Below are 25,091 nucleotides of genomic sequence, written 5' to 3' on the forward strand. Positions count from 1 at the left end.
CCAACATGTAACGCATTTGAACTTGTGAGTAGTGAATTATCTGTCTGAAATGGGTGCGTTCCTTCATTAGAGTTAAAGGCTGGTGACACTTTGCTTAACTTTTTTATTCATCATGGCACAAGATAGAATTTTAAGGAACACCACAGAAAAATTTCATTGCCAACATGACAATTAAGAGTAACACGTTATATATATATAACTCTCTTTGTTAACATCGTACACTGTTGTGATGGGAAATGAATCAGAAAATACTGAAGCAAACTGCCACCTGCTGGTCAAAAGTGGTTTTGCAGTTGTAACACTTCAAATTGCTGAAGTAAGGTAGTAGTAACACGTTACAATACACATAAAATTACTGAAGACACATTTTTCAGCCTTTGGCATATTGTAAGCGCGAATATGTAGCTGTTTTTTGCCCCCTCCCCCGATAGGATTTAATTTACAGAGAATTGTTTGTAATTGAGCTAATATAATAGGGCAGAGGGGGGAATGAGGTTGTATAATTTGAATGTGTATTCAGATTTTAAAACTTTTTGTAGTTAGATTCCAGTTTGTAGTTTTGAAAAATACATCAAAGTTCCATATTATAAATATGTATTATAAGTGGCCTATGAAGAATTGAATTTGATCTAGAATGTGATGGACATGTTCTTAAGTACTGTTAGGCACTGCTTTTCTCTCCTTTGGTTTGCTGAGTTCTTTCTAAACAGTTTCTAAAAATATATTTCTCAACGTATCAAATTTAATATTTCCTTAAAACTTGTTCACTATGAAAAAGCATTCAGTGTCTAAAACTTTTGTTTCTCAGTTCCGTACAAAAATATGGCTTCTCAGTTTCTGTTCTGCTTGGTTAGTATTGTTCTTAGGCATTGAAGGGAAGACTGTCCCGTGAAAAAGCGATGGCAAAAAGCACAGAAACCCGCTTGTGCATATTCTAGAATATTCTATAGAATTTTGCTGCTTAATATATCTCATGGTGTAATATAAGTGCAGTGATTTTTTTAATTGTTCTGTCTTTTCGGTGAATATATCATATTATCACATCTAATCTGTTACAGAATACACAATAGTCAAAATTGAAGACACAAATACAATTAAGCTATATTGAAGCAAGAGTTTGACCTTATATAGAGCCAATGTAGGTAGTTTTAAGGTTGGGTATTGTCGTGTTTGTTTGTTTGTTTGTTTTCCTAAGGCTGGCTATGCAATAGGATTTTACAATAAATGGTAAGGGTAGGAGGGCTTTTCTGTAAGTGGACTGACTTTCTCTTGTGTTGATTTTTCAACGTGTGGAAAAATAAAAAGAAAAAGAAAAATGAGTAATTGTCCAATTGTCCATCGGCAAGTTTCCCGGGTCTGGTCCGGAAAAGGATGGTTTTTGGAGGGTGGGCTTCAGCTGCTGGCGGGTGGGCTCATACCAGGGTTTCTGGGAGGGCGTCGGGATTGTCAGTTGACAGGAGCTCCCAAATCTGCCACCGCTCTCGCTGCCAGTCGAGCCAGCTGGCCTCCTCCAAGTTCTGTTTGTCCTCCTGCTCACTGGCTGAGAGGGAATAGGCGCTGCTCAGTTTTTTTGGTCTGGCCGGATGCTTTCCTGAGGCCTGTTGGCCTCCTTCTGCGGCTGTTCCCGAATCTTCATGCCTCTGGAGCCTCCACAGGGGAGGCTCAGAGGGCTGGTGGGCCGAGGTCACGGCAGGCTTCCCTGATCCTGGGTAAGGAGGAGGGGGGCGCCTGTCATCTCTGCCACTCTCCTGAGGTCTCTGGTACACAGGCTGAGGTCTCTGGTACACTTCCACCTCGCCCTCGGCCATGTCTTCTGTGCTGTTTAGGGACAAGAATGGCTCAGACCTGGCTGCAGGCCGCCTGGACCCCCTGCCACCACCCAGGATGTGGGGAGTGCTGCAGACACGCGACACAGGAAGGTGGACACTGCACTGTGCCACAGTGGTCGCCGTCTGAGTCCTCCGAATGACCTGAGTGCTATTGTCCAGCCCTGTGGGGCTCCCTTGACATCGAGGCCAATTCAGGGATAGGTTCCCTTGAGAAAGGGAACAGGGCCTCGGTCGCAGGGAGCTACTTTCAAAAATGTCTCCATAGGAACCTGGAACCAGAAAAGCAAGACCTGGGGTTAGTTTGGACAATTGCCTTGAGCATTAGTGCCTTGCTCTTTTCTTTTTCACTGCTGCTTCTATTGCTGCAAAAGTACAGCAGCCTCTCAGCTACCTGGGAAGAAAATCTTCCTAGCAAGACCAGTGGCAGGTTCTTGTTGATAGTGGCGCCTGTTTGTGTGGCCACTCCTAGACTCTCCCAGGCTTAACTGAGCTGCCAAACTACATAAACTGCCCTGTTGACAATTTAGGCTTCAGGAAAAGAAGAGCAGTGGATTAGTGTCCAAGCTTAGCGATTGGGGAGGAGAGCCCAAGGAGAGATTTTTTTTGTCCTCTTTTTCCTCTCTTCAGTATTTTCTGAATAGTGGTTGGCAAGCAGTTACCACGAGAATAGCAGCTAAGAGTTAGGGATGATCCTTTTCTTAGGTAAGTGCAATGAAGTTGAAAAACGGTACTTTACCTGTCATTCCGGGGTCCTTGGAGCCACTTTTTAGTGTTGAATGCCAAGTTCCCCAGATATTGAAAGGCTCCTCAGACATATCTAGGAAAGCAGATAAAAGGGTGCACAACAGAAATAATTAAGCATGAAATCAAAAAATAATATCATTACATTTTTGGCACAAAATACCATATTCGAGGCTGTACTAGATGCAAAACAATACTATGTGGGCCTGCTTTCTGGGAAGTTTGTTTCTGTTGGAGATGGACAAAAGTGCTCTTTCTACATCATGTTTCTGAGAAACAGAATGAATATTCACTAAAGAAATCTATATCGTAACCCCCATAACCTTGAAAAATAAACTTTGCATACCCCCCTTGTTCTTGAGGATTACTGGAGGATCTGGGCAGCTCTAATATCATCAAAAGGGGTACCTATAAGAGGGAGGCGAGAGAGAAGATGCTGCTGTGTTGGTGGCTTCAGACATGGAAGGAGCAGGCCTGAGACTAGGCCTACAAAAGCTAGCAGAGGGCCGGAGACAACAATTCCTCCCCAGATCCTCCTGAACAGAAGGAAGCCCTGTGCACCCATCCTATTTCTGACACCCCAAATCATAAGAGGTCTAATCTGTGTGTTGCTCTCATTGTGAGTGACAATGGTAGTAGGGAACTCATCCATGGGGGCACTTGGTGATAGCCACATGGGCTCCGGCTACAGGAACAGACGTACAGGGACGATAGTGCTGGTTTCTGAATCCCCTTAGGGACACTACCCTACTGGCATCAGCAGATTGGTTCCTGTGTGTGTTTCTTTCTCCTCCCTTTTCCCCCAACCAGGGCATATGTAGTTATGGAGCAAGATGCTCTAGTAGATGTCTTAGCCAGCTCAAGTTTTCCTCCTTCCAAGGCTATGCTGGAACTATCGTTAGGACTTGGAATCAGAGGTCTACTGGATGTCTCCACATGTTTGTTAGTTTCTGTGAAGTATGCCTTGTTTCATTCCTTAGAGGAGATCATGAGACAGACCAAATGCATAGTAACAAAATATCAGAAGTGCCTACAGGTTAGGGCGCACAGATTAGCCAGGGATTATTCCATGCTAAGTGTTGCCATAACAACTGCATGTAGATTCATTGATGAAATCCAATACATGAGATCCATAGGTACCATTCTTAGTTATCAGGAGTCCATAGGCCTCCGTGTAGATTGATTATTCTTTCAAGATCCTGCAAGCTAGAAGTGGCAGGACATTCTTTTGACTTTTAGTCTGGGGTTTTCGTCACTGCCTGGTTCTAGATATTGCATTGTTATGTGATAGGGTCAGAACCTTTTCTTTATGAAGGTGATAGAAATCAATTGAGTGACATCGTAGACCAGCAGCTATGCAATGCAAATCCACCAGCAGGGTCGTAGACTCCCCTGGATGTTAAAAGGAGAAAGTAAGTTGGGAAAATGAGTGGCTCCTTTGGGCATTCGCTCACTTGACAGATATTTGAGAATCGGAAGTTGTATAGACCTTCTGCAACAACATCGGGGCCACCATTCTTTTCTCCTACCTTGAGCATGTAGCAGACACTCAGTAAATGTTCTTTGAATTGAAGAAACATCAAACAAAGGCCCAATGAAGAAGGTCCAAATTGACCCACCCCATGTAACATGCCACAAGAGGGCAGATATTTGAGCTGTCACAGCCAGGCTTCAGTTACCTTTTCCAAGCCTTGGTCCTGGAGAACTTTCTCTTGACTTCGACTTTGGCGATGGCAAGTGGCCCACCAATGTATACTGCTCTGGCACTTTATAAAGTTTCTCCGAGCCCCCCCGGGCCCTGTCCTCTTGCATAGCCAGCAGGGAGCGCTCAGACAGCACTGGGGAGTTGTTGTCATAAGGGGAGATGTCTCCGCTGGAGGCCTTGTTGGAATCTGTAGATGAATGCCTCCCTCCCATGGAAAAGGAAACGTCCTCCGACTGCAGCATGTCAGGGCTCCTGGCATAAGACAATTAGAGGTCTGTAAGCATGGTCAGATTGAAACATCACTCAGCTGCCAATGGCAGATTCAAGGACATGGACATGGAGGCTGAAACAAGAAGACTTTGAGCAATGCTCCAACACATCTCCATCAATAATGTGAAAGCGTTTCCATAAGATGACCACACGATGGCACTAAAACACAACAATGTCAGCCTGCAAATGATGAACTAATGATCTGCTGTAGTTGCCAAAGCTCAACCAGCAGAGAGCAGTAAAACCTAACAAATGTTAGAAAACAAAGGTCAACTAGAAGGGTGGAGACACACAATCCTGTGTTCACCAACACTGCCTGCCAGTAGCCTTGGCGAATAAAATGTAACAGCAGTAAAATGTAACAGATTGAACAGAAACAGGACACAAACAGAGATGGAGCCTTGTCAACACCTTGCATTGCTACAGCGCCTAAAACGGAGTGATGCCTGATTAAAGTTAAGAGTTAAACCCTGGGAAGGTCACTATCTATTAAACAAGGAAAAGAAAAATAACCCAGATGACTCTTTTTTGCCTTTTTCAGTCTCCGAATTAAAAGTAACCCAGACTTACAGTTTATTGTGGTTTTAAGAAAAACTTTTCTTTTCCTGCGGCATATTTAAAAAATCAATGTATTCTTCCTGTGATGAAGGCAGTGATACTACCAGTGTGACTATATGTTTTTGTATGAAAAGGCGGCTAAAAATATAAATACATGGCAGTCATTAAGAACCCAGTGTATTTAAATACACTGAACAGGAATTTGCAAGGCAAGAGGATTTCTGCTGAGTAATCTATGGCATTATCTCACATACTATTATCATATGCACATATGAGTTGTCATAGCAACAGAAATAACAGTGAACATGTAAATGGAACAGGAAAATGAGAATACCAGGAACATGTGAACTGGGCAAAGTCTTACCTGGAACCATCTTTATTTTCTACCTTCCTCAAAACAGTGGCCCTGACATCTTAAAGGGAAATGATCAAAGATTGATTAAAAGTTTCACAGTGTGCTTCTGCCTCCCCCTCCCCACCCTATTTGCTTCTCTTTACTGCTCTTTGCTTTCCATTTGCTACAGTTATCAAAACAAGTACTTTGCGGTCCTAAAGAAGGTAAACACACAGTGCAATCCTCTCCTAGCCAAAATGGTTTTTGTCATGCAAAATGAAGGAAGTGGATTCATAGGGACCTTAGCTTTAGCTTAGGCTGCCAGCAAGGGTGAGTACCCAGGGGAAAAACATCCTGACACTTGTGATATGTCATGCCTGTCACCTCAGTAGCCAGACTCTGGCACTTTTGCTAAGGACATTTCCTACCCACATAGACCTCTGCCTGCCTTCTCTTTGAACTGATATCACACAATCTTATGGGCAGGAGCCAAAGGACAGCCATGAGGATAATTTTCCAGATGTGTGGGCCTCCAGTAAATTTGAAGGGAAAAGCAATCAGAAGAACTTAACTGTTTCTGCTGGAAAGGGGTGGTGTACGCTAACAACCGCATATAATTAAAGGGAAAAATATTTCCTTAATTCTAGGTAGGGAAACACAAATTCAAACAGACTGGACAGTTGCTATTGTCATGAGACGTGGCTCTTCTTGGGAAAGGCTTGTTATACACATGAGAAGAAGTGAATGCATTAAGCTAACACAGACTTCAGCTCAGAATCAGAAGAACTATAGATCATATTATTCAGCTGATTTCATTAGTTTCCATTGCTTAGTTGATATTTTCTTTCCAGCCATTAATGAAAATGTCTTCGTTCTATTCGATCAGAATAAGTCATGGTTGTATACCTACTAGTGGAAAACCATAGTCTTTTTTTATGGGATATTTTAAGGAGTGTCCAAGTTATTGCCTAATTCATGAGCCCAACTGAAACAATGTATAACTTGGATTTTGCCTCCTCTTATTTGGAGGAGAGTTTTGGAAGTGGTCACATCTTAATTCACAGATACCATAAACATTTGGGCTCAAGTCTTACACATATCTTCCCAAAAATGTAGAAGAGAAAAATCCAAATGTTCATTCAGCCAGGAGTAACGAGCATAAATGAGAGAGCACAGGGAAGTCATCTCTCTCAAGTCTTCATATTGGGACGATTATAGGTTTCCACAGTAGGAGTGGGTTTTTCTTTTGCCCTGTGTAACCATGAGGTCCTAAGAAATAGTGCATTTCTGCCTGCTATGAGGGTTAAAAGGCTCGGAGGACATGGTGCCCTGTATGAGCTGCCACATGGACACTTACAGGGCATCTGTATATTTTATACCGCAAACTAAGCTTGTCACCCTTCCCATTGTTTGCCTTCTTGCCACCTCTCAGATTCCTTCCGAGGACGCTGTTCCACTATACATACTTTTGCAACATGCCTCTGACACTTGTAATGGACCTGGCGTGCAGGCGGGAATTATACTTACATTGCTTTTTGGGGGAAGTGCAGAACAGGCAATATCATGTTTAATGGTTTGGTGAAAAGAAAACAAAAGGGTGATCAAGAATAATTGAAACATTAGCTCCTGTTGCTCTACCACTATTTCTGCCATGTTCATTGCTTTGATTGGATCTGACCAGATCAAAAGGAGAGGGGCCTTGTCCCTTTTTGGTTTACCCCCATTGGTACATTCCAGCCAGGGAAGTAGGTACCATAGAGGAAGTGGGTACATGTGGGAAGCCCCTTGTAAAATACATGGTGTACTGCCTTGGACTGTAAAAAGAGTAACATCTATATTCCTTATATGGAAGGCCTTGCACGTAGGGACTCTAGACTGTCTTTGTTCCTGATCTGAGACCAGAAACAACCAAGAGCAACAGGTAGTTGGCAAAATAGCTTTCTGTCGAGTAGTCCAGGCAATAAGGTTTGGACTCCCTGTAAAATTTATTAAACTCATGCACTTGGTGTTGCAGATTAATAATAAAAGGCTATATTTTATACTTTTAATGACCATGTTGAATGTTTAAAATATCCTTTTCATTTTATTTTCTCAGCAGAAATGAGGGAGGTGTAGCCAAATTTGCTTAAGAACCTACCTCGAAAGAATTCTCAGATAAAGACAAACACCCTCCTCCTTGGAATCTCAGAAACAAAACGAAAGGGCCTCAAAAGTCTTGTCTCTGATTTGCATATAGGATCTTCACCTTTAAGAGAACTGTTCTAAGTAAGATAGATGTGTATTTGTTTTCAGAGAAGACTTGCTTCCATGAGGGTTGCAGTTGCTGAGGCATTGTCTCGGAAACATGGTGTGGCCTTTCTATGTTCTTGAATCTTAACAGACTGTTGGCCGGACAAGTTGCTAAGTGATGTGGTTTTGAATCCAAATGTGTCTAGCTCCTATACTTTTCATAGGGGCTTTGAATAGATGGGTTGCCAGACAACATGGGTTTGTCTCTAAGCTGGGAGATAATTTAATTAGATAATTAAATCCCAGGACCGACCCCAGCATGCATGGCCAGCCCTAGCTAACCAAACATGAGATGGACATGGAGAGGGAATCAACATTCTCACCCTTAGCTGCTCCCTCCAGGTCAGGGTTTAAGCAGGCCGGCCGGGGACTGCGCGCAAGCCTGCGCTGCAGCCGGCTTTAGAGAACTGGTTCTGTGAATAAAGGAAGAACTCCAGTTCAGCCCTCAGTGTGGCTGCCCAACCCACTGCTGAGCTAGCTCGCTGAGAAGCACAGAGATTTCAAATGTGTTTTGTCTTCATCCGCGGCTCAATCACTCAGTCAATAATCCTCAGACAGCTTGAATGCAAGGTTTGTATTCATCTCAGAAACTTATTAATTGCCCCAGGAAGTAATCCATTGTCACAGAAGCCCTGAAATTATGGAAATTCCCACATCAACTGTGCATAGGGCTGCAAAGCTTCCCTTGGGATAAAAGCACTGCTCCAAAGAGGTGCTGATACAAATCTCTCCTCTCTACCAGAGGGTAAAGTCAGTACTGGATGATAAATACCAGGCGATACCTCTCCCCCCTACTTTTTTTTTTTTGAGGCAGGGTTCCTCTGTATTTTTGGCTGTCCTGAAACTCTAGAGACCAGGCTGGCCTCGAACTCACAGAGATCAGGCTGCCTCTGGCTCCCGAGTGCTGGGATTAAAGGTGTGTGCCACCATGCCCATGCGCTACAATCTCACTTCGTTTTAAATCCTTATTAATATCCATTGTATGGTGTTATGGTGCCTCAGTGACAGGTGAAGGTACAATAATGCTGTCCATATTATTTTTAGTTAGAGGATCTTTGAATAAATATTTTTTTCAAAGTGTAAAAAGGCTAAAGATCTAAGTAAAGACATTAGGGATGATGGGAGGATGGGATAAAAATCTTCTTCCACCCCAGATAGCTCTATCCCTGAGACTTACTTCTATGTTCTCAAATCCTTCATTGGAGAATTTCATATTGCACTAAAAATTTTCCCTAAAACTCTGCTGGAAAAAAATATGTGGGAGAAAGAGGCTAAATGCTTCACAATTTCCAGGGCACTAGAATGAAGGGAACATTGAAGTCACTGGCTACTGCTAGACAATCGAATTCTTTGCTGTAATTCCACAGGTAAAGTCAGATTTTGGAGCATTCTGATTCAGCAAATTATAGAAAAAAAAAGGCAGAAATCATAACCTATGATGTGCCAGCTCACAGACTGGTAAAAGATGACTTTATTGGGAACACTGATTCGTTAAAATGAATGATCCCCATGGTTCTGATTTGATAAGCTGAACAAAATACCACAAAAGAAAACTCATCACCCTTTCTTTTTATTGTTTTTATTGAGCTATATTTTTTTCTCTGCTCCCCTCCCTTACATCCCCTCCCCTTCTGCTCTCTCCTATGATCCCCACTCTCCCAATTTACTCAGATCTTTTCTTTTGCTACTTCCCATGCAGATCAGATCCATATATGTCTCTCTTAGGGTTCTCATTGTTGTCTAGGTTCTCTGGGATTGTGAACTGTAAGCTGGTTTTTTATGTCTAACACCCACTTATGAGTGAGTACATACTATATTTGTCTTTCTGGGTCTGGGTTACCTCACTCAGTATGATGTTTTTAGCTCCATCCATTTGCCTGCAAAATTCAAGATGTCATTTTTTTTCTGCTGTGTAGTACTCCATTGTGTAAATGTACCACATTTTCCTTATCCATTCTTTGGTTGAGGGGTATTTAGGTTGTTTCCAGGTTCTGGCTATGACAAACAATGTTGCTATGGGCATAGTTGAGCATATGTCCTTGTGGCATGATTGAGCATCCTTTGTATACATACCTAAAAGTGGTATTGCTGGGTCTTGAGGAAGGTTGTTTTCTAATTTTCTGAGAAACCACCCTACTGATTTCCAAAGTGGCTGTAATAGTTTGCACTCCAAACAGCAATGGAGGAGTGGTCCCTTTACCCCACATCCTTTCCAGGATAAGTTGTCATCAGTGTTTTTGCTCTTGGCCATTCTGATGGGAGTCATTTGCATTTCTCTGATGGCTAAAAAAGTTAAGTGTTTTCTTAAGTGTCTTTCAGCCATTTTCGACAGATTCTTCTGTTGAGAGTTCTTTGCTTAGGTCTGTACCCCATTTTTTATTGGATTATTTGTTCTTTTGATGACCAATTTTTTCAGTTTTTTGTATTTTTTTTGGAGATCAGCCCTCTGTCCAATGTGGGGTTGGTGAAATATTTTCCCATTCTGTACGTTGCCATTTTGTTTTGTTGACTTGTATTCTTTGCCTTACAGAAGCTTTTAGTAAAAGGGAGGTCCCGTTTAATGGTTTCTCTCAGTGTCTGTGCTACTGGGGTTATATTTAGGAAGTGGTCTCCTGTACCAATGCTTTCAGGTATACATCTCACTTTCTCTTCTATGAGGTTCAGTGTGGTTGGCTTTATGTTGAGGTCTTTGATCCAGTTGGATTTGAGTTTTGTGCCTGGCAATAGATATGGGTCTATTTTCATTCTTCTACATGTTGATATCCAGTTATGCCAACACCATTTGTTGAAATGCTTTCTTTTTTCCATTTTGTATATTTTGCTTCTTTGTCAAAAATCAGGTTTTAGTTGGTGTGTGGATTGATATCCATGTCTTCAATTTGATTCCATTGATCTTCCTGTCTGTTCTTATGCCAATACCACACTGTTTTCAGTACTGTAGCTCTGTAGTAGAGTTTGACCTCCAGAAGTCTTTTTATTGTACAGGATTGTTTTGGCTATCTTTGGGTTTTTATTTTTTCATATGAAGTCGAGTATTGTTCTTTCAATGTCGCTGAAGAGAATTTTGCTGGGCATTGCATTGAATCAGTGGATTATTGCTTTTAGTAAAATTGCCCTTTTTACTATGTTAATTCTACTTACCAAGAGCATGGGAAATCTTTCTATGTTCTGGTGTCTTCTTTATTTTCTTTCTTCAAAGGTTTAAAGTTCTTGTCATACTGGTCTTCCACTTGTTTGGTTAGAGTTACTCCCAGATATTTTGTTATTTGTGGCTATTATAAAGGGTGATGATTCTCTGATTTCTCTCTCAGCCTTTTTATCATCTGTATATAGAGGGCTACTGATTTTTTTTTAGCTAATCTTGTATCCTGCTACATTACTGAAGGTGTTTTTGAATTGTAGGAGTTCCTTGGTTGAATTTTTGGGGTCATTTATGTAAATCATATCATCAGCAAATAGTGAGAGTTTGACTTCTGTTCTGATTTGTATCTCCTTGATCTCCTTTTGATGTCTTATTGCTCTAGCTAGGACCTCAAGAACTATAATGAATAGATATGGAGAGAGTGGACAACCTTGTTTTGTTTCTGATTTCAGTGGGATCATTTTCTGTTTCTGACCATTTAGTTTGATGTTGGCTGTTGGCTTGGTGTATATTGCCTTTATTATGTTTAGGTATGTTTCTTGTATTCCTGCTCTCTCTAAGACCTTTATCATGAAGGGGTGCTGTATTTTATCAAAGGCTTTTTCAGCATCTATTGAGATGATCATGTGGGTTTTTTTCAGTTTGTTTATATGGTGGATTACCTTGATTGATTTTCGTATATTGAACCATCCCTGCCTCTCTGGAATGAAGCCTCCTTGGTCATGGTGGATGATATTTCTGAGGTGTTCTTGGATTCGGTTTGCCAGCGTTTCGTTGAGTAATTTTGCGTCAATGTTCATGAGTGAGATTGGTCAGTAATTTTCTTTCTTTTTTTTTTTTTTTTTTTTTTTATTTTAATTTATTTATTTATTAAGAATTTCTGCCTCGTCCCCACAACCGCTTCCCATTTCCCTCCCCCTCCCCCGATCAAGTCCCCCCCCCCCCTCATCTGCTCGAAGAGCAATCAGGGTTCCCTGACCTGTGGGAAGCCCAAGGACTGCCCACCTCTATCCAGGTCTTCTAAGGTGAGCATTCAAACTGCCTAGGCTCCCACAAAGCCAGTACGTGCAGTAGGATCAAAAACCCACTGCAATTGTTCTTGAGTTCTCAGTATTCCTCATTGTCCGCTATGTTCAGCTAGTCTGGATTTATCCCATGCTTTTTCAGACCTAGGCCAGAGGAACATGGGATGTACTCACTCATATTTGGTTTCTAGCCATAAATAAAGGACATTGAGCCTATAATTCATGTTCCTAGAGAAGCTAAATAAGGTGAATCCAAAGACAAACACATAGGCATCCTCAGGAATATTAACCTTCATCAGGCGATGAAAGGAGACAGAGACAGAGACCCACACGGGAGCACCGGACAGAAATCTCAAGGTCCAAATCAGGAGCAGAAGGAGACGGAGCACGAGCAAGGAACTCAGGACCACGAGGGGTGCACCCACACACTAAGACAATGGGGATGTTCTAGTAATTTTCTTTCTTAGTAGTGCCTTCGTGTGGTTTGGGTATTAGGGCAACTGTAGCCTCATAAAAAGAGTTTGGCAATGTTATCTCTGTTTCTATTGTGTGGAACAATTTGAGTAGTATTGGTATTAGTTCTTCATTAAAAATTTTGGTATAATTTTGAGCTGAAACCATCTAGTCCTGGGCTTTTTTTGGTTGGGAGATTTTTGATAACTTTTGATTTCCTTAATGGTTATAGATCTATTTACATTGCTTATCTTGTTTTGATTTAATTTTGGTAAGTGATATCCAGAAAATTGTTCATTTCCTTTAAGTTTTCCAATTTTGTGGAGTACAGGTTTTTGAAGTATGCCCTGATGATTTTCTAGATTTCCTCAGTGTGTGTTGTTATGTTCCCCCCACTTTTTTTTCTTACTTTGTTAATTTGAGTATTCTTTCTCTGCTTTTTGTTTTCTTTGGTAAAGGTTTGTTTATTTTGTTGCTTTTCTTGAAGAACCAACTCTTTTGTTTCATTGATTGTTTGTATTGTTTTCTTTGTTTCTATTTTGTTGATTTCAACTCACAATTTGATTATTTCCTGCTATCTAGTCCTCCTGGGTGAGTTTGCTTCTTTTTGTTCTAGAGTTTTCAGGTGTTCTGTTAACTCACTAGTGTGAAAATTTTCCAGCTTCTTTATGTAGGCATTTAGTTCTATGAACTTTCCTCTTAACACTGCTTTCATTGTGTTCCATAAATTTGGGTATGTTGTGTGGTCATTTTCATTGAATTTTAGAAAATCTTTAATTTTCCTTTATTTCGTCCTTGACCCATTGATGATTTAGGTAAGCATTGTTTAATTTCCATGTTTTTGTGGGCTTTCTGGAATTAGTGTTGCTGTTGAATTCTAATTTTAAGACATGATGATCTGATAAGATACATGGGGTTATTCCAGTTTTTGTACCTGTTGAGATTTGCTTTGTTACCCAGTATGTGGTCAATTTTTAAGACGGTACCATGAGGTGCTGAGAAGAAGGTATGTTCTTTTCTGTTTGGATGGAATGTTCTATAGATATCTGTTAAGTACATTTGAGTCATAGCATGTTAGTTCCCTTATTTCTCTGTTAATTTTCTCTTTGACAGACCTGTCCAGTGGTGAGAGTGGGGTGTTGAAGTCTCCCACTATTTGTGTGTGGAGTTTAATGTGTTATTTAAGCTTTAAAAGTTTTTCTTTTACATATGAGGGTTCCCTTGTATTTGGGGCATAGATGTTCAGTATTTAAATTTCCCGTTGATGGATTTTTCCTGTGATTTTAGTTTGAAGTCTATTTTGTTAGATATTAGGATAGCTACACGCACTTATTTCTTAGGTCCATTTGATTGAAAAAAATTTCCCAACCCTTTGAAGTGTGTTTCTTGTGTGTAACAGAAGGGTGGGTTTTGTTTTTGTACTCAGTTAGCCTGTGTCTTTATATAAGTGAGTTTAGTCCGTTTATATTAAGGGATATTAATGACAAGTGATGGCTAGTTCCTGTTATTTTAGTTTTCATTGTTGGTGATAATATTATGTGTGTTTTTGCTTTCTTTAGGATTTGCTGTTGTGAGATCATCTATTGTCTGTGTTTTTGTGGATGTAGCTAATTTCCTTGGGTTGGAGTTTTCCTTCTAGTACTTTGTGTACAGCTGGATTTGTGGCTATGTATTGGTTAAATCTGGTTCTTTCATGGAATATCTGTTTTGTCTGTCTAGGTGATCAAAAGTTTTGCTGGGTATAGTAGTCTGGGCTGGCATTCATGGTCTCTTAATATCTGCATAACACTTGACCAGGACCTTCTGGCTTTCACTGTTTCCATTGAGAAGACGTGTAATTCTGATAGATCTGCCCTTATATGTTACTTGGACTTTTTTCTTTGCAGCTCTTAATATTCTTTTTTAATTTTGTATGTTTAGTGTTTATTATGTGATTATTATGTGGCAAGGGGACTTTTTTTTTGGTCTAGTCTATTTGGTGGTCTGTAAGCTTCTTGTATCTTTATATGCATATCTCTCTTTAGGTTAGGAAAGTTTTCTTCTATGGTTTTGTTGCATATATTTTCTGTGCTTTTGAGTTGGACTTCTTCTATTTCTATCCCTATTATTCATAGGTTTAGTCTTTTCTTAATGTTCCATATTTCCTGAATATTTTGTATTGAGATTTTGTTAGATTTAATGTTTTCTTTGACTGGTGAGCCTATTTTCTCTGTCATATCTTCAATGCTTGAGATTTTCTCTTCCATCTCTGCATTCTGCTCTTTATGCTTGTATTTGTGGTTTTCCATATTTTCTTTTTCCAGAATTCCCTCAGTTTTTGTTTTATTTTCTCTATTTCAGTTACAAGTCTTGAATTGTTTCTTTCACCTGTTTGATTGCTTTTTCTTGGTTTTCTTTAAGGTATTTGTTGATTTCTTCTAATATTTTGTTTCCTTTTCCTCCATTTCTTTGAGAGAATTTTTCATTTCCTCTTTAAGGGCCTCAAACATTCTCCTAAAGTTATTTTTAGGTCATTTTTTTGGGTCATCTGTATTGGGGTGTTCCAGTCTTCTTGTTGTAGTGCCACTAAACTTTTGTTGGTGTCGTGTTGCTCTTTGTGGTGTTGAGTATGTTTTTACCTTGCATACCCATTTTTTCCTCTGATTTGTGTAGTTGGGTCCATGTCTCTGGTGATCAAATTTCCAGATGCCAGTGGATCTAAGGCTCAGACGGTTGCTCCTCAAGGTGGATTCAGGGCAAGGGTTCCAGTCACCTCAGGAGGTCACTCTGCATTCCTGAAGGTCACTGAACATTCCTAGAGGTCTTTTGGGCCTGCTCCCATGGAGGTCACTTGCTTGGGCCTGTTCCCATTAAGATGGCTCACTTAGAACTGCTTCTGTGGAGGTTGCTGTGTCAGACCTGGTCCTATGGAGGCGGTTGGCTTGGGCCTGCTCTTGTGGAGATCACTGGATAGGGCCTGTTCCAGAGGAGGCCTCTGGCTCGGGCCTGCACTGATTCAGGTCGCTGGCTTGGGCCTGCTCTGGCGAAGGTCTCTGGCTAGGGCCTGCTTCCACCGAGGTTGCTTGCCTGAGCCTGGTTCCATGGAGGTCGCTGGCTTGGACCTGCTCCTGCGAAGGTAACTGGCTCCCCAATATTCTTTCATACTGCAGAAAGTGGATTTATGATTGGGGCTAACTTCCATCTATGAAGAGCAAAGTTTGTAACTATTTTCTTTTAGAATAAATAGAGGTCTTCATCCATAGTCTTGATGTACTTGTCACTATTTTTTAATTTCAATTACAGCTTTGTGAAAGACACTAATAAAATAAATCACATTGAAATTTAGAGATAGATACATATGGGCTTGGTTCATTTGTGTCTACTTTCTCCCAAATTACAGTTAAATTTGGCTTGCTTTCCTTTTGTTTCCACATGTGGGTAGGAATGAATGCTCTGTCTAGTTTGGCTTAATTACTATTATATTTCTGGGACACCTATAAGGATAGGTAGATGAAAAGAAAAATGTCTTTACTGTGCTTTTTTGTTTGCTTATTACGTTGAGACAAGGTCCCATGTAATTTGTGGTGGCCTCAAACTTACTATCAAGGCAGGACTGGCCTTGATGTTCCTGATCCTCATGAGTACTGAGACTACATGTCTGGCTCCTTAGGTTTTCTGAAGGCTGTATTTTAAAATGACAAGAACTATTACAAGAATTAATTTCCATGCCACAGATAATCCTGAGCTCTACTGGGCTCTCTCTCTCTCCTGAACTGTATGTTGATTTACAGATCATGTTCACACTGATTTATGCTCAGTTCTACCAAGCATTCCTTACGCAGAGAGTCAGGGGTCTGAAGTAGCTTTGTGAAAAAGAAAACTGTGCACTTTGATTTAAATAATTTTATGTAAGGATAATTTCTCCCCTTAGAATGTTAGAGAAGTAAAGATACTACTGAAAATATGAAAAATAGGTGTATCGGAACCCTTAACACTGGATTAAGATTAAATGCATCATTTATAACAAACAATGTTATCATTATCTAGTTTCAGGTTAATTTAACTAAAAATAATTTCAGATTGTCACTTTTTTCAACTGTCACACTTAGTAATAGTAAATTAAAAAGAGACAAAGACAGGGGAGGATGTGAAACATGATTGATGGGCTGCGTCTATTAAGGCCAGGCCCACACATTTTGCTATCAACTTGGCATCTTCAGTGGCTATGTATGACAACTCATCTTTAGAAAATATTTGTTTTCTGCCTTTTCATTTTCTGGGGGAGGCAGGGAATCAAATGTGATTTTGTAAACTATTACATTACAATATAGTATTCACGACTGAGTTCTTATTTCCTTAAATTTTGTGCCTAGGTATCTCCTTTACCTCACACTAGCCCTGACCCTGCTATGACACCTTTATTTTGTAGAGGTCCTCATTCAACCTACATTGTCCTTTTAGATCAGCTTTCTGCCATCTTCCCCTATATTGTCACATTCCTGAATCAGAGAGGCTGGTCTCTTTTAAGGACTTCTGAAGAAAAGAGCACATAATTCTAGCAAGACATGCTATTCAAAACTGGAAAGCCTGGCAACTTTGGTACTGAAAATCTCTTCTAATCCCCCTTTGGCATGCTCCTTTGGTGAAGGCTAAACCCTAAAGTGGACAAGCACATGAAAAGATAATGAATTCTCTCTGCACTCACCCAACTCTGTTGTTGCACACAGAAGGAAAAAACACAAATCAAAACAAACACCAAGTTCCCAAGTATCATGAAATGTTTGTTCTTTCAAAACAGAAATAATAATACATATTTTCTCATTCTGGGTTTTACACTCTTTAGAAAATTTATTTCGTTTCCCCTCCAAATTAAATCTTGTGGCATTTCCACTTGGCCTCACAGGAATCTAAAGCTTTACTTAGGTATGTGAACTGAGGAATGGAGGTTTCAGGGGAAAGAAAATCAAATCAAAATCAAAAGAAAATCTCCAGGGCTGAAGGGGCACTGCTTTTAGACCCGATGATAGCTCGTTCTTATGGACTATATTTTGTGGCCATCTACTGTCTCATAGATGTCAAGGGACACAGTCACAATGCTTCATATACAACAAGTCTCAGGTAAGTAGTTGTAAATGAGGTATTTGGTGAACTTCACAGGAACACAATAGTAACTGCTAAATCTACAGTCAACATATGAGGAAGCCGAGTCAGAGAGTCATCGATGAGCATACTCCATGGCATAAAAAAATAGCAATAGGGGTGAATTTGGACATAGGAGATCTTGATCTCAACTTGAAGCTAGAAAGCGGTGTCATAAATTAAACAGACACAACTGATTGATGGTTAATTGATATGGGTGCCACTGTAGCCGGCACCATCTGTCATTTTGGGGTACTGTAATGTACAATCTCTATAATCTATAATTACAGGGTTATTTTGTCACTGTATTCCTTTATCACTACTTTCTGATTTAAATGTCACCTCACCTTACTCCACCCTGCTATTTTAGGACATCTACCTAACTTCATTATCCTGTCCCCAAAGAGATGGTAACTTTGCTGTATTGACCACATCCAGGACTAGCTATCTGAACCACCCAGACTCAGTTACATCTTTACTCAGCTTCCAAGTGCACTGCAAGTCTTCCTTCCCCCCAGAAGCCATTATGAGACTGAAAATGACATCTCCCTCCTTTCTACAAACTCCATGGATTTATAAGCCAGAACATTTGTTCTGCTCCTTTATCAACACAACGACACATGTAAAAGGTCACAACTCACCCCACCCAAGTCCCCATGGGATTTTAAATATAGAGAATCCAAGTGGTAGATCTGAGTCAGTCCTTTGGAGTTTGGGTTGCTTATTAGAATCATGTGGAGAGCTTTGCAAATCCCGATGTCTGGACTGCAAGCCAGAATAAATGAATAGGCACCACGGTGATGGGGAGACTCACTGCTCTTCTTTACAATCCCCAGGGATTTGTACTGGGCAGGTGAGTCTGAGACCATGTCTACTACCTGTCATTTTGCATTCTGCTGTACACTGAGTAACACACCTCTGCCATCAGGTCAGAATGCACATAAAGTTAAGAAAATGTTTTGGTTTTTTTTTAAGCTTTCTTACTCCAATTGTGGATCAAGGACCAGTAGCAACAATACTACAGGGAGCTTGTCGGAAATAGAAATCTCAGCCCATCTCCCAATCCTGCTGACTCAGAAGAAGCACCTTCCCAAGATTTGAAGAGCTCCATATACTTCAGGAGTTCAGGAAAACATGTTTATGGCCCAGAGTGACTGCCTACAGATCAAGCCCCAGAAGGCTTTTTTTTCATAAATATCTATAGTTTACTTCATGGAATTACTAGCGACCTTTTGGACTGTTCTTTGCCTGTACCTAGCAGAAAAGAAACAAAAAGAAAAACAAAACTAATCTTCCTTCTATTCACTTCCCTAAAGAGTCATTCATACAAGGATAAGCAACAAAAGAGGCTAGAACAATTGCACAGCTAGGCGTGGGCTTGATACGTGCGCTTTGTCCTTCCTAGGAGGAGAGAAAGCAAGGTTCTGTTCTTACCTTGGCATTTATATACCAGAAGCATGCTTGCAAATGGCATTGCATTCCTGCTAATTATTCTTTCAAGAATAAAATGTACCAATCTAAATAATGCCACACAAAATAAGACATTTGGACAGTCAAAATTTCATAGTTTTTTGGGGGGGTATATGTTTTCTATATTTCCTACCATACAGCAACAAAATGTTATAAACAAAGAGTAAGGAGGAATTTATAAATAGAAACATCACTGTGTTTCTTGCCCACAGGAGAGACACAAGTACAATTATACGAATTCTCATAGCATATGACTGTTTGGGGAAAATGTGAATTTATACCTTGATGAGAGTTAGAATGCTAGGGGAAAAAATAAGTGCAGTTCCAATTCCCTGATATAAAAGCAAGACCATGAAATGCAGGTCCATTTGTATTTTTTATGTATTTGCATTTACTTAAGTTTCTTGGAATTGAATCCAAGCAAAGCATCTTACTTGAACCAGAAATTGCCTTGATATTGATTGGCACACAAATAGTCTTTTCTTAACGTGCATTGAAAGGGTGATCTGATTATAAGACCTTCCCTGGACTACTGAAATGGGAAGGAAACTGAATTCAGTAAGGGTCTTAATGCATTAGCCTGGAAAGAAGAGCATTAAACAATTTGGAATTCCTTTTCATTAAATTTCCCTAAATAGTATACTTTTAAAATCACCTGAAATAATTTAAAATGAAAAGCAACCACATTTGTTACTAGTCTATGGAGATAACTGAACATGTCTTGTTTCTAAGTTACATCCAAATAAGCCCTGTTTTTTAAAAATCTATGGCTGAAAAAGAAAAAAGTGCCATGAATTAAGCTTAGGCATGTCATTGGTTATAGGATTAATCTCACTTTTGAAGTCATTAGAACATGGACGAATGCATCCTAGACTTAAGTCTTGAAAGCATAGCACAATGATACTCTTGAGAGAGAACAGCATCAACTATTCCTGTCCTAAATTTAAGGTTGGGTGTTTGTGTGGCCATGTGCTCCTGGCTAATGTGGCAATGTCATTCCTTTACCTGGCTTTTCCAAATGTTATAGCACCATCAAGCACTCTGCCTCTGTAGCAGGTGCTGGGACTAAACATAAAATCTGAACAACAAACTATTCTGCCCTCCTTTTAGGGCAAAATAGTGGCAAGTCATAACTGAAAGCATGCCTTGCATGTGCCTCACTGCAAACTTGGCTAGTATGCATTTTCTTCGAGACAATACAAGATGTATATAATGAAAGAGCTGGCAAAGTACACACTTCTCATTGCAAATGGGCACTTAGGTCTCAGCAAAGGTTGCTCTTGTGGTTTAGAGATGGATTGCTCCCTTCTGCAAATTTGCACAAGGAAGATGCTCTCCTTGCCCTCACCCCAGTGCAGGCTCCAGGGCATTAAGTGTTGACCATGACTCTTAACGGACATGCTTAGACTTTTAACATTGTGACACAATATTGTCAAGGATGTGATCAAGAACTGTACAATTGAGTTATAAAGAAAAATGTTTATAACATTTTTTATGAAGTTTGTGATTTTTTTGTTGGGCTGAATTCTTAGATATTGTGAGGTACATGTGGCCTATGGTCTACAGGTTAACATGCCTAGACTCACTTATCCACATTTTACTCCTCTGAGCTTCTTGCCAGTACTTTAGCACTTTTTCCCTGTGAACAGAGTCAGAACTTCCTGAAGGTTCTAGAGAAAGTTGAAAACAAACAAGAAAAGTCTGGAGAAATGGCTTGGATTTTGGGAAGTCAGTAAGACGAAAATAATTTCTACTTGCGTGGATCGATCAGGATTACAAAAAAAAAGTTGTCAAAATGCCACATGGGTCACTATGTATGCAACGATAATCACCACACAAATTCTTTAGAAATGAAGCTAAAGAGAAAAATTAATTACCAGTGTGACTCTAGGAGCCGAAAAACAGGCATACTCACGAGGATTGGGAAGCCTTTCTTCTGAGCAGATAGTCCACGACATCTGGATCTGTCTCCAGAAGGCTGATCAGCACTTCGTTCTGGAGATCCGGGGAAACCTGCAAAAGCCAGTGGTTGAGGCCTAAGCAAAACCTTCTCCCGCCCCATCAAAGACGCAAAACATGACCTCAGCCACTTTATGTCAGCATATACCAAGCCTTTGGATCCTTAAGAAAGCAAACTAACCTATTAGTTCAAACCAAACGTATACCAACACATATAGCATGTTTAATTCTCAGGAGAAACTAGAAGATTATCAAAGAATCACATTCAATTCAATTTGTCATATGTCTGAAAATCCTGCCTAGTAATTTGGATGCCTCTGTTGCACAGACTAGATTTTTTTTCCTGGTTTTGAGTAAGCAAACAATCATGGGTAAGAGGAATAATGTTCAAAATTTATATCCAAATGAGGATACTTTCTAGAGACTATATTTGAACTATGCTGAGAGAATGGGCATTAATTATGATGTTCTGGGCATACAATAAACTGATTTAAGTGCTTATGTCCTTGAGCCATGCTTCTTAAATCCTAGCTCCACCATTTTAGTTTTGGGACTTTAAACATGATACATTAAAAAGGATGTGTTGGTCTCAGTTTCCCCATCTGTACATTGAAATAACAGTATAAATGACTCATTTTTCTGTTTCTGTTTTCTTTTTTCCTTCCTTCCTTCCTTCCTTCCTTTCTTCTTTCTTTCTTTACAAGGTTTCTTTCTGTAACAGCCCTGGCTGTCCTGAAGCTTTCTTTGTAGACCAGGCTGCTCTCTCAACTGACAGAGATCCACCTCCCTCTGCCTACCGAGTGCTGCGATTAAATGCATGTGCCCCCACTGTCCAGCTTAAATGACTCATTTTGTGTTCAGAATTTGTAACAATACCTGGTCAATGATAAACATTCCAAAAAAGCAAAACCAAAACCAAAACAAACAAACAAAAATACCAAAACAATGCTGATACTTTTCTGCACAGGCTATGATGATTCAATGTCTGTCCTTCATTTCTTATGTCCAAGACCTATTAATTTTTTCTTGTTTCACAATTCCATGAACAATAACAAGGGCACATTACACATGAGTACTACACTTCTCCCAGTCTAATCCATAATGCATTCAAAGAGAGCTTAAGTCAGTCATGCAGAAATGTTCTCTGGGAGAAGATTGAACCCAGCTCTAACGGACAGTTTTCTATTCCATAGACCCTGCTAGCTCAAGCAAAAGCAATGCAGACTACTGGGAGAAAATAAATTTTCTCACACGTGAGTTCCAAGAGAAGAGTTTTCAAAACCACAGAGACAAGTCTTCTGAGAATAAGTGGTTGGTAGAAGAATTTGCCTTCTGCCTCTTGCAGTATTCAATTGTTCTTGAGTTTGAGAAGCTGGAAACAATCTTATTAACAAAACCGGCAATGAGAAAGCAAGAGAACGCCTTCCTTCTCTTGTAAATCTGCTTCTCCTAATTCATCCTGAATCTTCATGAATGGCATTGCCAAATTCTAGCCACATAGCTCAAAATCTCCAAGGTGAAAGCAAGCCTATGTCCTGTCCACTCCCAGTCCTCGGCAGGAGGTCAGCTTGACTTCCTCTGTTTGCTACTTCCCTTCTCTTCCATTCCAACTGCAGGGTCTGAAGTTCAAACCTTCATTACCCCTTTGTAGTGCTCAGCTGTTAGCCATTAGCACCCTCCATTCCCCTCTTCTTAGAAAAGTTCTATCCTAACTCCTCTCTGGAGAACCAGCTACTCTCTAAACCTAGGCTCAAGGGTGAGATGTATCTTAATTTAAGTTGACCAATCATTCTATTTCCTGAGCTGCACATCTGCCTGAGAAATAGGCAAGTCGCTCTGCAAGAGTTGACACAAAGCCATGGTACTCTCTGAAAGGCTTCCGAGAGAGACCAGAGACAGCTCCCACAACCACATTTAGCCTGAGCTTTGTGCTGCTACTCGAACAAATAATGGCAGGGGTATAATTGGTAGATCTTGATAGCATTTGAGTTCTGGATTAAGCTATACCCAAAGTCACACTCAACTTGCATCTATCCAGTCATCTGAACCCTCAAATTCCTTAAACTTATTTGGGTTGCTAGAGCAAAAGGCATATATACACTTGATGGGCCTTTCATGTGGTAGCTCAATAACTTGAAACCTATTTCCTTAAAATGTACATCCAAATTGTCAGCATGGTTGGAAGATATTCACTCAAAATTCATTATATGCCACCCCTAGCTGAAGCCACATCTTGCTTGCTTTCCTTAATAAATAGTTCCCTCCAGAAGTGGTTTAGATATGCTTTATTTCATCACCACTGTTTCTGTCTCTGGCATTCTCCCAGGACCATTCTTTTCATTTATTGCATTGGTATTTGTTCAGTTCTTACAGAATACCAGGAATTTAGGGATTCAGCTACAAACCAAACAGATGAAAATCCTTGTATTTGTGGATCTGGTAACAAACCAAGGAAGATGGGCATTTAAAAACTACACAAGGAAAGCATAACATGAGGCCTGTAGAGAACAGCAAACACAGTGACAAGTGATGGGGAAAGAGGTGCAATATTAAATGGGATGATCATTTCATGAGAAAATGAAATCTTCAAAAAATCAAAGCTGGAGAATATCACACAAGGCAGGAGACAAAAAAATGTTAAAATCCTTGAGTCTGGAACAGTGAGAGTCTAGCAAGACTGCAAGAGTGAGGAAGAAGTGGGTGGTAAGAGGGAAGCAGGTAGCCGGGCCAGATGTTGTCGCATCCTGTGAATCATGATTCAGACGTCTGCACTTGTTCAGAGTGAGTGGGGAGCCATTAGAGACCTTGAGCTGATGACTAACACAACTGTTAGCACTTCGACTTGTCAGTGAAGAGTATATCAAAAGGAAAGCGAGGGCTGAATCAAGGAACACTAATGGGGCAATTGATGCATTCCAACCAGTAACTGTGTTGCTGAACCAGGACAGCAAGATGCTGACAAATATTTAGGTCTTGAACACAGTGAAGACTCGGGTGGCAATGCAAGTTAATTTATTGCCAGGAGAGGAAGAGTATGAGAGGCAGAAAGAGAAAAGATGGTTTCAACGTTTGTGCCTTGGGAAATGAGGATGGAGAAGCTGTTGATTGAGATGCTAAAGGAAGAGAAGGCTGGGTGAAGTTCAAGAGTTTGGCTTTGATATAATAATGATGGAAGGTCTGTGAGACATCCAAATGGAAGTGTCTACTGTGCAGCCAGAAATGAGGACTTGGAATTCAGTTTATAGATTCTGGCTCGGCATAGAAATGTGGAAGACACATATACATAGCAGTTAAAGCTCTATGAGAAAAAGAATGATCTAGGAATTAAAAGGGAGAGAGAAGAAAAAAGGGTGGGGATTTTAGAAGAATGATAGACTGCATTTTGTTACTATAATAGATAATTAAGCAATTAAAAATTAATTTATCTTAACTGCATGTTTCAATTACCATAGTCAAGCAGTCATACATTACATCTATTTTTAAAGCAATACATAAGTGGTAAAATGAAAAATGGTTTTATTTATTGCATTTTTATATATTCAGTTATTTAATGTTTGTGGGCATACATGTAGAGGTCAGAAGACAAGTTGTGGGAGCTGTCTCATTTCACTACATGGCTCCTAAGATTTGCACCTTTACCCACTGAGCTGTCCTGTTAGTCCTAAGAGAGAATATGCATACACACAAATGAATGTATAAACAAAATGAATAGCAACTTGGCATTATGGCAGGTATCTGTAATCCTAGGACTTGGCAGGCTGAGGCAGAAGGCATAAGTGTGAGGCCAAATGTGGGCTGCATAGTAAGACCCTTCATCAAAGAAGCAAGGAGTAGGAAAGCTCAGTGGAAGAGCGCTGGCTTTGCAAGGGTAAGACCCTAAGTTTGATTCCCAGCGCTGAAAAAAAAAGTTGAGCAGAGCAAAATTAATATAAGCCAAAAACGTATATCTTGAACTTTTAAAATAAGAAACATCGAGGGGCAAATTAGGAAAATGCTTGCATATTCATATAGTTAATTCAATTTTAAAATTTGTTATGCTTTGATATGTAATACAAGTTTTGCTCCAAGCATCAATCTGTTCCCATCGAAAAAATAAACATGAGTGCATGTCCTTTGGAGTGATAAAAAGTACTTCAGTCCTAATTTCCTGACACTCTATGGTTTATCTAATGATAAATTATCAATGTGGAGAATCAGA

General features: G+C 40.1%; 1 protein-coding gene across 1 annotated transcript in view; it reads right to left on the bottom strand.

Annotated features, from left to right (window-relative positions):
- Positions 1-1,298: 1,298 nt before the first annotated feature.
- The window catches only part of LOC121443088 (rho GTPase-activating protein 6-like), a 264,957-nt gene continuing 241,164 nt past the window's right edge, over positions 1,299-25,091 (bottom strand). Inside the window, exons 10-13 of the mRNA XM_041644772.1 lie at positions 20,850-20,947; positions 4,250-4,527; positions 2,566-2,646; positions 1,299-2,098 (exon numbers count right to left, since the gene is read on the bottom strand). Coding sequence (XP_041500706.1) covers positions 1,413-2,098; positions 2,566-2,646; positions 4,250-4,527; positions 20,850-20,947 — 1,143 coding nt within the window. The 3' untranslated portion in view covers positions 1,299-1,412. The remainder of the gene's footprint in view (positions 2,099-2,565; positions 2,647-4,249; positions 4,528-20,849; positions 20,948-25,091) is intronic.

The sequence above is a fragment of the Microtus oregoni genome, unplaced genomic scaffold, assembly GCF_018167655.1.
Source record: "Microtus oregoni isolate MIOR12 unplaced genomic scaffold, Mior012 000099F_ref0000060, whole genome shotgun sequence".
Classification (NCBI taxonomy): Eukaryota; Metazoa; Chordata; class Mammalia; order Rodentia; family Cricetidae; genus Microtus; species Microtus oregoni.